Here is a 12,199-nt window from a genome sequence, read left to right on the forward strand (position 1 = left end):
GTAACATTTTTATCTTGAACAGAATTAGCACAGTTATTATAAAACCAAGGGTTAGATAAAGGACAAGAATTTATGGTGGAGTCTGGAATTATAGGATTTCATTCCTACAGGAATAATTTCATCGACACGATCTGAGCAAATATTAATATACAAAGATTTAAAATTGTCATAAATAATCCAACCAAATAAAAGGAGAATAGAAATCACGCAGGTCATCTCATTCTTGTAATGCGACACGAGACTGAGAATGGTCACGAAAGAAAGAGTTCATTGGAGAAGGCACCATCATTAAGTTTTAATCTGAGGTGCCTAGAAGATCACCCACCTCGACCGTGTACTTGTAAGCGTTGTTTGTGAGAAAAAGGTCAAGAGTGTTAGTTGTGCAATTAGAATTGTCTGGTATGCTAGTAGGTATATGAACAATCTGAGCGAAGTCATTAGTAATTACAAAATCTTCAGCATCCTGACCTGTTAGGTCTGTCTGACTAGAAAACTGAACAATTATGATTTATGTTATTTGAAAGCGTAGTACTGTAAACGCATTATGCTTTTAATTAAGCCACCTTCTCGAAAGATATTTTAGAACGTGTACTCGTTTATGAATTAGTAATTAATAAAAATTGTTTGAAGGTATGCACATAGCTTAATTATTCAGGATAATTCGTTATTTTTATTAGACAATACAGTTGCTCTGATCCGGATAATCTACACAAAAAGTTAGCTATCAGCGTTAAGCCAAAATGTTAACCCATACTGTGTATTGGTCGGGTAGGTAACATGCTTGCCCAAAACAATAAAAGGTCGCAGGTTCGAATGCTGCATCTTGTATGGGTGTTGTGATTGTCTATATTAAATAGCACGTGAAATCAATGATCTATACATTTGCAATTACATAATAACAATGATATGATATTCCGTGTAGGAAGTATGTAAAACAGAAATTGATTTTGGAAATTATTCATGGAACATAATGCATAAATTTAACTCTTAAGTCCGGCCAGCCTATTTCCTTGTGCGATGAACTGCCATTTGAGTTCTGAATTTTTGAGGTTGTACACAATCGACAATTCCTAATTGTCAATTGTATGACTTTGTTGTTTAACTTGTTAATTGTATTTCACTCATTGTATCTACTCTACTTTCCTTTCGAAGCATATTGTTATACAAATACCCACCCGTCTCTAGCATATTTAGCCCAATGGTAGGTTTCACACCGCGTGTTCGAATCCTTATAATTATACAAAATAAGTTAATATTCTTGTAGTATCTACCATGAAAATTCCTTGTCCCTATCCCTATCTACCTGTCCTGGAGAATGGAGAAAATTTGATATTTAGCTGCATTTAATAACGCAGAAACTGATGCTAAATCCATTATTATTCTATAACCTGGGAATAGGGGATAGTATTTCTTTCTGGAAGCATAATTAATTGCATTTCCATATGGGAGACGAAGGCTGCTGACGTGTTATTTTACTAATGCCTTCTGAAGTCGATTTTATGCGTTTTATTTTTGTGCATGCGCACGCTAAACAGGTCAAAATTTCGGTATGCTCTTTGATTTCGACTGTTAAGTAGCTCCGGACATCTACTCCAGGATCTACGGCATACTTCGTGGAAGAGCTCGCATTATGGGTTATTGATGGTAGATGTGATTTAGTTCTTGTCATTGAGGTCAACTTTCTTGGAGGATAAAGCTGCTTTCTCCAACGAGGTATTGAAAAAATATGAAAAGTTGTTTCTTGTTTTTATATTGCTCCTGTAAAATCTTAGTCACTTTAATAATGGTATAAAATATGGATGACGATAACAAGCGAGAATTATTTTCAAGGTTAAATAATGAACTTTTTGAGCTTGTTAAATATGTATTGTCCGCTTCAACAATTTTCTAATCTCATAAATTAACAGACCTTTCTGGGCATTAACGTACAGGGTATTTTATGGGTGGCTTGACTTTGCCGTTACTCCCAGTTTTTAATACTGGGGACCAAATAATGGATGATGCTTAATCTTGTGACTTCTTGATTCCAGATGACCAATTAAAATGCAAAAACTTTCTCAAAAGGCAGATCAGTGCCTCAGCATTCTCATTAATTCCGTACAATTCCAGTAGATCATGAAGTTGAATGGTATTTATCGTTTTTTAAAATTGTGTTTTTGTGGGTGCGAACAGCATGAATAAGTTGAGGAGAATTATAATAACGCATGCTAATAACAGTGCTCCTTAGAATAATTCCTTCAAAATGAGTAATCTTGTAACGTATCTCGTTCAACAAATAAATGATGACCTTACGTCAACTGAAGCTGTGGGTAGGAAAACGATTGCGCTTCTTTTTATAATTGTCTCACAAGAATATGAACCATGGCTTTTGACTGTACAAGTCCACAGGCAGATTTGCATGTGCTGTGCGTGGAAAAACCGAGTATAACTCATCAGGAAAACCCTAATCCGAGGCCTGGAAATTAAGGCGGGGATGCAGTGGATATCATCCTCTATTTCCAGAACTATTATGATCGCCTTTAGTGATGTTACCGGGAGTTAGTCCTATCTTTCTAGAACTAAGTAAACGAAGCGTCCACGGGAAAATAAGAAAAATAATTAATATGCAAGGGCTGTAATAACTCCTTATTTTTATTTTGCTTTTTCTTCAAAAGCACAAAATATATAGGAAAGGCTTGCACTAGGTTCTCTAGTATATTTACTAATGCTTCGGGCATTTATTTGGGCTCCTCTTCAACCGAAGTGGTACACCACCCACCTATTTTCGTATGTCTGCCAGAATGTTCTCCACCTCTTCTTTGGCCCACTTTCAAACGACGAAGTCAGTGTTACATTCAGTTAGTCCTTATATTAGGAAAAAATTCCTTTTGAATTTTAATAAACTTTCCGCTGATAATTTATTCCAACAAGTAATTTACACCAGTTTTCCCTAAGTAAACTTCATGTCATGCTGGTCCCCCCCCTTTAGAAAAATAAGACTTTAGCCATGCATATGTGGTTAGTAGGAAATATGGAAAGGCACCATTCTGCGTGAATATAAATTCTTAAACGTAAAATGAACTTTTCCATCGTGATGTGATCGGCCACGTGATATCTTCAAGCATTTGCAAGTAATTTGCAGACCCATTGCGCATGATGACGCATAATTAATACGGGTCATGTCGCGGTGATTTCAGACCCAATAGTGATGTTTGGATTACACTGATATATCTGATCATAGAATGTTGTTGTTGAACAGACGAATCTGTTCAATAACATTATCTGATCAGATGAAGGAAAGGCCAAATAGCCTTGAAACGGTGCCGTCTGGGTGGTGGTATCCGCTGAGAATACCTAGCCAATACTCTTCTTCAATTGGTAAAGCGTTTCTTATTCGAGGCAGTGCAATATCATGAAACTCGTTGTGAAGGTATTTACAGTATGAGATACACTTAAAATGACGCCATTTTCAGCTATTTTAGAGTTTGCTGCCTACTATGAGGCGCCTTCGTAGCCAGGTGGGCAGGAGCAGCAGTGCTCCTGCGTGCGTAGCACACGCTTCTTGATTAGACCGAGGTTCGAGCCCGTGACCACCAAATACGGAGGATGCGGAAAGGTCAGGGAATGACAACCGCATATCCCAGGAGCAATATGGCCTTAGTTGCTAATGCTCCTAAAAACCAAATAACAACAACAGCGTACTATGATGCTCTTGCACTGACTTGTATGTTAGTTAAACTTTAACGCAGCCTGAGGCATAAGCCATAAAATGCGTTTAGTCTGTACAAATTCGTGTAATCCTCTTTCAATGATAAAATTAAATGCACAAGGAGACCACTAGAGGGTGAGAATCGAATAATTTGCTCACAAATTTTCCTCATTGAGAAGGATTAGAGATTATGCTAATTCATTTTTGGGACATTAGTATCAAATGCGCCATTATTTCGATTGACAGAGGTGAAACTAAAACGATCCTAATGTGGCGACGCTCTGGTGAAAGAGGTGTTCATGCCTTTATTCAAAAATTGCATACAAATCGAAACCACTGCTTTTTGTTCAAGATAATTGTACTTGACTGTGCTATTACACACAGCACAGTCAAGTACATACTGACATCGAATTGCTTTTTGTTCAAGGTAATGTCAGTTGGTTGACAAGGTACAAGGTAATGTCAGTTGGTTTATAAAGTAATGTCATAGGTTGACAGTTTCTTTTAAACTGTGCTTATTCTTTTACCATTTGTACAACAGTTAATTAACCTTTATTCCACAAAACAGTCCAACTAGTGTTGTAGGACAATTTCTCTGTATTGTCGACACTTCTCCGGCCGCTTGGTTTCTTGATCTCTCCCCTTTTGAGCACGTATGGGAAGGCAATTTCGAACCATCCCTAAGCCCGTAGTGGTTTTGAGGAATCAGTTAAACTAGACATAGAGGGATATTTAATCACCGTTTTGACTCAAAGCCAAGATACAACAACCTTCATCGCTGTTAAGGTTATATTTCATGCTGACAGAATGTGTGGAACTAGTTTTACTAGTTTAGCGGATGGCTTCTATCTTTTATTTAAGATGGAAGCCATCTACTTCACAATTCAAAATTATTTAGTGCGTAGCGAATCCTACCGAATCAGCTGGGTGATGCGATTCACTTTTACACATGTATAACGGAGAGCTAAAGAGTTAAATTGTATTAAAAAAAAAAAAAAAGTAAATATCTACCATAAATTACTCTGCCTGGATTTTCAGTTTTCTTTAATGTTTAAAGAAAACTGAAAATCCAGTTAAATTAGTATTTCTATAATACTGTTTGCAGCCTTCTTAGACGTCATTTTTGTTTCTTCTGAATCTCATGCAATGTGTATAAAATTTAATGAATGAGAATACATTAACAATTCTCATGTACACAATTGCGGCACTATAATTAAGAAGTCTTCTGTGTCCTTCCATAATAAATCAGGCCTCCTCTACAAAAAAAAAAAAAACGTAATATTTACTTTTTTATAAGAACTAATTCTGAGTGATATAAGTAGACCGGAGAAGTGTCGACAATACAGAGAAATTGTCCTACAACACTAGTTGGACTGTTTTATGGAATAAAGGTTAAGTAGCTGTTGTACTTTTGTAGAGGAGACCTGATTTATTATGGAAGGACACAGAAGACTTCTTAATTATAGTGCCTCAGTTATGAATAATAAATACACTTAGTGGACAGAAATCTTGGGACATCTACCTAGTAACGGGTAGGCTCACCTTTCGCCTGGATAAGGGCAGTCACACGGCGAGGAATTGAGTCCACTAGTTCACGAAAGCGTTCAACAGGTATTTCCATCCAATCTTTCTGCACTGCTGTCCATAAGATGCTCCCAAGGGTTCGTGAACGGGAAGGCAATTCCATGGTGGTAAAATCTGCGGAATGCTATTCGAACGATGTTCTAGTTACTACGGCTCTGTGGGGAGGCGCATTCTCCTGCTGGAACAGTCCATTGCCCTGTGGGTGCACGATGACCATGAAGGGATGCAGATGGTCTGCAAGAATGGACACGTAACCTGGATCGTTCAGAGATGCGCCTAGACGTACCAGAGGTCCCAACGTGTGCCAGTAAAACCATTCCAGACCATTACCAACCATCGACCTGCTCGAACAGTTCCTTGTTGACATGACGGATGCATAGCTTCGTGCGGTTTCCGCCAGATACGCACCCTCCTTGTCTGCTCGAAATAACTGGAAACAGGTTTGTTTGTTTGTATTTTTATGGCCCAAAAACAGTTCTGGTCATAATGCGCCACGTCATCTGGAAACAAGACTCATCGGACCAGGAGACCTCTCTCCAATCATCCAAGGTCCAGTGACGATGTTCTTTCGCCAAGTTGAGGCGTAGAGTCCTTTGTCGTGGTGTTAGCAATGGGACTCTGGTGGGTCGGCGCCTCCGTAGCCAGGTGAGCAGGAGCAGCAGTGCGTACCACACGCTTCTTGATTAGACCGGGGTTCGAACCCGTGACCACCAAATACGGAGGATGCGGAAAGGTCAGGGAATGACCACCGCATATCCCCGGAGCAATATGGCCTTAGTTGCTAATGCTCCTAAAAACCAAACAACAATAGCATCTCCATAAACTATTGCGGCTAATGATTCCCTGATGGTATTGGCGAAGACGTTTCTGTCACCTCCTTCGTTGAAGTCGGCGTCGATTTGTACCACTGTCGCTCTCCGGTTGGCTGAAATTATGTAAGACAGATGTCGACGGCCAAGTTCATCCACGCACTTTTCTCCGCCAACTGCGCTGTACGCGATGAGATGTTATTCCGGAAATGGTATATTCCCGATACACTTGATACTGTCGAACTGGGATAGTGCAATTTCTGTACCATCCCCGCGATAGAGTGATCCATGCGTCGGACACCCACTATCATCCCTCTTTCAAAGTCGGCTAACTCAGGACGGTTATCCATGCTGACATCAAATTACTGTCTACGTGAATGCAGTGTACCTATATACCTACCAAGCGGTTGCTTCGTCCTCTATCGAGAGGGTTGACAGCGTCGCGTTGCCCAGGAACCCCATGAATCTTTCAGTGTCTAGCATGGACTAGACATGGGCAACCTTTCTTAGTTCGGAGGCAAAATTATCATTCTGTCTCCAAGTCAAGGGCCGGACCAAATTATTAAATAAATAAATTAATATTAAATGAATTAAAACAAGTTGCTACTTCATATTTTCCACTTTCCGAAGATATGGAATACATATTTCGTTAAACCTGTTCCCTAAAATAACAATCCTAAATCCGCCAAAGACTACAGGCCTATTGCAATTAGATGTTCGTTTCAAAAAATATTTGAGAAATCCATTCTAAATACCATCACTGCTTCGGGCATAGACCGGAATACCTTCATTCAGTGATCCCACAAAGATCTATTACCACAAATCTCATGGAGACTATTTTGAATCCAACACGCCCTTAACTTCAGACAGCAATTAGACATTGTCTTCTTAGACGTTGCATCCGCTTTCGACAGTATATCCATCTCGGCTATTACTATCATCTTGGAGGAGTATTTCCATATAACTGGGCACGTATTAGCTATAATAACGAGTTCTTTGAGGGAGAGACACATCACTGCCATAAATGGAATTCACAAAGAGACCTTCCAAGTCAACAGGGGAGTCCCACAAGGTGGTGTCCTCTCTGCTACCCTCTTCGCAACAGCACTGCATCCCTTCCTGACCCAAAATCATAAACAATTTGTCGTATATGCAGACGACTTGAAATATTTCGTCACCTCGAATGACCAAAACACATCTTTACAACGCAACAACGAAGCAAACTCCAAAATCGCCGAGTTGCAAGAATACCTTAATTGCATGGGGCTCCGACTAAATGAACACAAGACAGCACAAATGGTTTTCACCAACAAGGTATTTAAAAACCACATATCAATACGCGTAAATGGCAGCGTGGTCAAAAAAGTCAGGACACATATTGATCTTGGTCTGAAATGGGACGAAAACCTAAACTTCACACCCCATTTCGGACATGTAAAGAAGAAAACTTACGCAGCGCTATGGACCTCCAGACAAGAACTAGTAGGTATCAGGAACCCTGACCTTGTTAAACAATATATTTTAAGATGTGTCATCCCCATCCCTCTCTACGCATCTCAGATTTGGTCTTCTGCCCCAGATGCTACCATCAAGGCTTTCCTGAGTTTAGAGTACTGGATGCTGAGATGGTTAAACAGGATCACTACGCAGCCATTTACAATCTCAAGAACCATTTTATATGCCAACTTGGATGTCACGCCTTGGTCTCACATTATTGTCACCAAGAACATCCTTACTCTTGCAAAACTACTGACCGGGAGAGTCGACTCGCCGAAAACTGACCACCTGCTGACTCGGCCCCGCATGACGCAAAGGTGGGCGAATAGAACAACATCCCTTCCAATCAGTAGCGCGCTCACACAGCTGGAAAGTCTTCGGCGATTTTTTCCTTTGAACACCATTAAGATGTTCAACGATCTTCAAGCAGACCCAGAAAGGCTTTGCGCAGAGAAGAGATACAGGACTGAAGTGTTTCAAAAGGCGTTACTCCACCTATAAATGTTGAGTGATGCCGACAGAGGGAAACAAAAGAGAATGAAGAATGAACTGGTCGGGACTGTTTTTGCTCCTGTTATGTTTATATTGGACGTCTTGTCTTTCTGTGAACTCGCTGTAAATAGTGCTGTAGATGTGAACATTCTCTAATTCCTTGTAAAATTGTAAATTTTGCTTGTGCTCTCTTTCTATCTGCCTGTCATGTAAAATAAGGCAATGATGTGTATAATATAATTAATTAGACAATGTATGATTTAAAAAATGTATAATTTAGACATTGTATAATTTGTATAATTTAGACATTGTATAATTTGTATAATTTATAAAGACTGATTTGTATAAATTATAAATAGATAATTATGTATATAAATTATATTTGCATATATGAAATGGGGTGTGAACCCCCTGGTTAATAGCTGTAAGCGGGTGTCTCTTAGGAGAAAATAAAGATAATAATAATAATAATAATAATAATATTTTATTTATTTATAATATAATGCTTTGGTATAAAGTTCTACATAAATTTTATAATATAATGAACGACATAACAATTTAATGTGAAGATTGGCCTTGTACTTGAACTACGAGACTATCAATATTGACGTTAATATTACTTAAGGATAATCGCATAGAATTTTCGAGGTTTTCGTCAGTTATTCTTGTCCGAATTTTTGATTAATTGTATTTCATCCTCGAAAAAAAAAAAAACTGTTCACACATATGTGCTGCCGAAAAGACAAATGATTTTTTTTAAAAGGCGCGTAAATTTGTATATTTTTCTTCCACCAAATAAAATTTATAAAAATCCGTCAAAGCAATGTTGTTAAATTGTGATTTTAGTACTAAATCGGCCTGAAGCTCAATAAGTTCCATCTGTAAGTTTTCTGGCACATTATTTACATCAGCATCTATCGGACAAGCAAATATAGCGAATTGTCCTTGTTTTGCAATTTGAGATTCAGTTCGTTTAGGTATCCGGTGACATCTACAAGAAATACTAAATCACACACCCACTCATCTTTTACTTGGTTAATTGTGTTTCCTTTTATGTCCATAAAATCTGCAATGTCTTGTCTCAGTTCATAAAATCGTTTTAACATTTTACCTTTACTCAACAACCTCACTTCACAATAATAAGACACATCTTCATAATCCGAAAATAGGTCTGCCAAATACTCCTTAAATTGGCGGTTATTAAGTGCACGTGACTTAATAAAGTTAATACTGGCTACTACAACTTCCATAACATTTGTGAATTTCATCGATTTTGCACACAGATTTTGTTGGTGGATAATGCAGTGAAAATTTGTTAAATTTTCCTGATGGATCTATTGCTCTTTCGTGAACTATTCCAATAAACCCCTTCCGTGCATCAACCATCGCAGGGGCTCCAGCAGTGCATATGCCAGATAGTGAACTCCATTTAAGCCCAAATCTCTCGAAGACTGTGTTGACTGTTTCAAATATATCTTCACCTGTAGTTGTTCCTTTTAACGGCCGAAGCGCCAATAATTCTTCTGTGATGTTGAAATCCGCATCAACTCCTCGAAGAAATATTGCTAGTTGTGCTGTATCGGAGGCATCGGTGCTGTCATCCAAAGCAATTGAAAATGCTTTCAATCTAGCAATCTTCTCTTTTAAACTTTTTTTGATATCGTCAGCCATAATTTCTATCCGTCTGACAACAGTACGTCTCGACAAACGAATATTCTCGAAGTCCTTTTTTCTTTTCAGGACATATTATACTTGCAACATCCAGTAGACATTCTTTGATAAATTCTCCTTCACCAAATGACTTAGAATGCTTAGCGATTTTTTCGCTTACCACAAAGCTGGCTTTGACAATGCTGTGGTGCTGCGTTCTTTACTTGTTGAACATTTGCTGCTGGGTATCCAAGTTCTTCTTTAACTTCTGTATTTCATCTTTTCGTAGTTGTCCATCCATTTTTGGTGATCCGCATGTCTCGAAGTAAAGTGTCTCTTCAAGTTGTATTCTTTGACAGATACGGATTCCTTGCACAGCAAACATACAGGAAATCCTTTATTCAGAATAAAATAATAATCCTCCGTCCAGTTGTCTTGAAATTGACGATTCTCTGCATCTACTTTTCTTTTTTTTTTTTTGACATAACCCCTGGCATTGTCCCAAATTTATAAGCGATATTCAGAACTGTCAAACAAACTGTCTTCTACACCGCAGGCACTGAACAGAACACAACATCAACGCGGACACCGAACAGAACACAACATCAACGCGGGCACCGAACTGACACGTTGTAACACGTTCACACACGACGCTAGTCAAAGCGAGAAAGAGACTTTGGTGGGAGAAAACATGGTGTGTTTTGCGCAAGTCATATGACGTCAGTTTAATGTGAGTTAGTAGAACACATCATGTTTTCTCCCACCATGAATCAGACATTCGCTGAAATAGATTAGGGCCGGATCAAAAGATGTAGAGGACAGGAGGTTGCCCATATGTGGTCTAGATAAATGATATAAAGGTGGCATTGGAAATTTACCTTTCGTGAAGGCAAGTTTCCAACTGCGCATAGAAATAAGCATGGCATTGTAAATTTTCAATTTACACTGAGGCGCTTATTTCCATAGTTTCCTGAAAACGAGGATCTGTTTTTGTCGGAAGAAAGATCCAGTAATAATAAAGAATGTTAAGGATGCGACTTATACAATGACTATAGTGCGATATTCATTAATGTACAGTACACCGTACTGTAGGCTTAATGTAATAATTCTTAAATCGAAAATTTCACGTGAAGTGTTTATTTATATTACTCGTATGTTTAGTAGGTATATATAAAATTGTATGCAGTTGCGAGCAAAATAAGATTTAATTTTTTAAGGCTACTTAAGTCTGGCTAGCCTGCATCCTTTTGCTTTTATTATTAATACCAAAAGTATAGCTTTATTTATGAAAAAAAAACAAGAAAACATAGCTTTTCCGAGCGAATCAAACTTTGATTTTTTTTTTACGCGCCTTCGCATATGTATATGTCTATGTAAGTATACACTGGTGTTCAAAGAAAGTGCATCACCTAGGAATTTCACATTTTAACCATTTTTCGCGATAGTATGTTACATTAATGACTTTCATCACAAATAGAAATATAAACAAAAGATATTTAAGCTAAGTAATATTTGACAGGTGCTCTGAAAATATTCCAAAAGCATTTGCAACCTTTATACAACAGTTTTGGTAAACACGACAATTATGGCTGAAATGTTATCAGAAGCCCTGAATTTGCATCAGTTTATCATTTTAAATGGAAAACAAAATGAAAAGTTCACGAGGTGCAAACTAATATTCAGTTGAACCGCCTCTGGCCCCGATGGCAGCAGCACACCGTCGAGGCATTGACAAGATCAATTTCTGAAGATAATCAACTGATAATTCTTGTTTTATTATTATCTTTATTTTATCCTAAGAGACATCCGCTTACAGCTATTAACCAGGGGATGCGCATTCATATATACAAATATACGTTATATACATAATTATCTATTTATAATTTTTATAAATCAGTCTTTATAAATTATACAAATATACATTGTCTAAATTATACAAATTATACATTTTCTAAATTATACATTGTATAATTAATTATAATATACATGTCATTGCCTTATTTTACATGACAGGCAGATAGAAAGAGAGCACAAGCATAATTTCAATTTTACAAGGAATTAGAGAATGTTCACATCTACACCACTATTTACAGCGAGTTCACAGAAAGACAAGACGTCCAATATCAACATAACAGGAGCACCAGTGCGGAGCAAAAACAGGCCCGACCAGTTCATTCTTCATTTCCTGCATTCTCTTTTGTTTTCATATGTGGGCATCACTCAACATTTATAGGTGGAGTAATGCATTTTGAAACACTTCAGTCCTGTATATCTTCTCTGCGCAAAGCCTTTCTGGGTCTGCTTGAAGATCGTTGAACATTTTAATGGTGTTCAAAGGAAAAAATCGCCGAAGGCTTTTCAGCTGCGTGAGCGCGCTACTGATTGGTGGGGATGGTGTTCTATTCGCCCACCTGTGCGTCATGCGGGGCCGAGTCAGCAGGTAGTCAGTTTTCGGCGAGTCGAGTCTCCCGGTCAGCAG

At 38.2% G+C, this 12,199-nt stretch overlaps 1 protein-coding gene across 1 annotated transcript; it reads right to left on the minus strand.

Moving 5' to 3' along the window:
* Positions 1-8,984: 8,984 nt before the first annotated feature.
* On the minus strand, positions 8,985-9,320 carry LOC150089309 (general transcription factor II-I repeat domain-containing protein 2B-like). Its single transcript, XM_090389944.1, has one exon. It carries the CDS (start codon positions 9,318-9,320, stop codon positions 8,985-8,987), a length of 336 nt encoding a protein of 111 aa, XP_090246070.1.
* Positions 9,321-12,199: the final 2,879 nt, after the last annotated feature.

Source organism: Mastigoproctus giganteus, chromosome 2 (genome assembly GCF_048544385.1).
Source record: "Mastigoproctus giganteus isolate SK-2022 chromosome 2, ASM4854438v1, whole genome shotgun sequence".
NCBI classification, from domain to species: Eukaryota; Metazoa; Arthropoda; class Arachnida; order Uropygi; family Thelyphonidae; genus Mastigoproctus; species Mastigoproctus giganteus.

Bases quoted from the DNA above. Each gene is read 5' to 3' on its own strand.
- LOC150089309 (XM_090389944.1), bottom strand. From the start codon at position 9,320: ATGGAAGTTGTAGTAGCCAGTATTAACTTTATTAAGTCACGTGCACTT.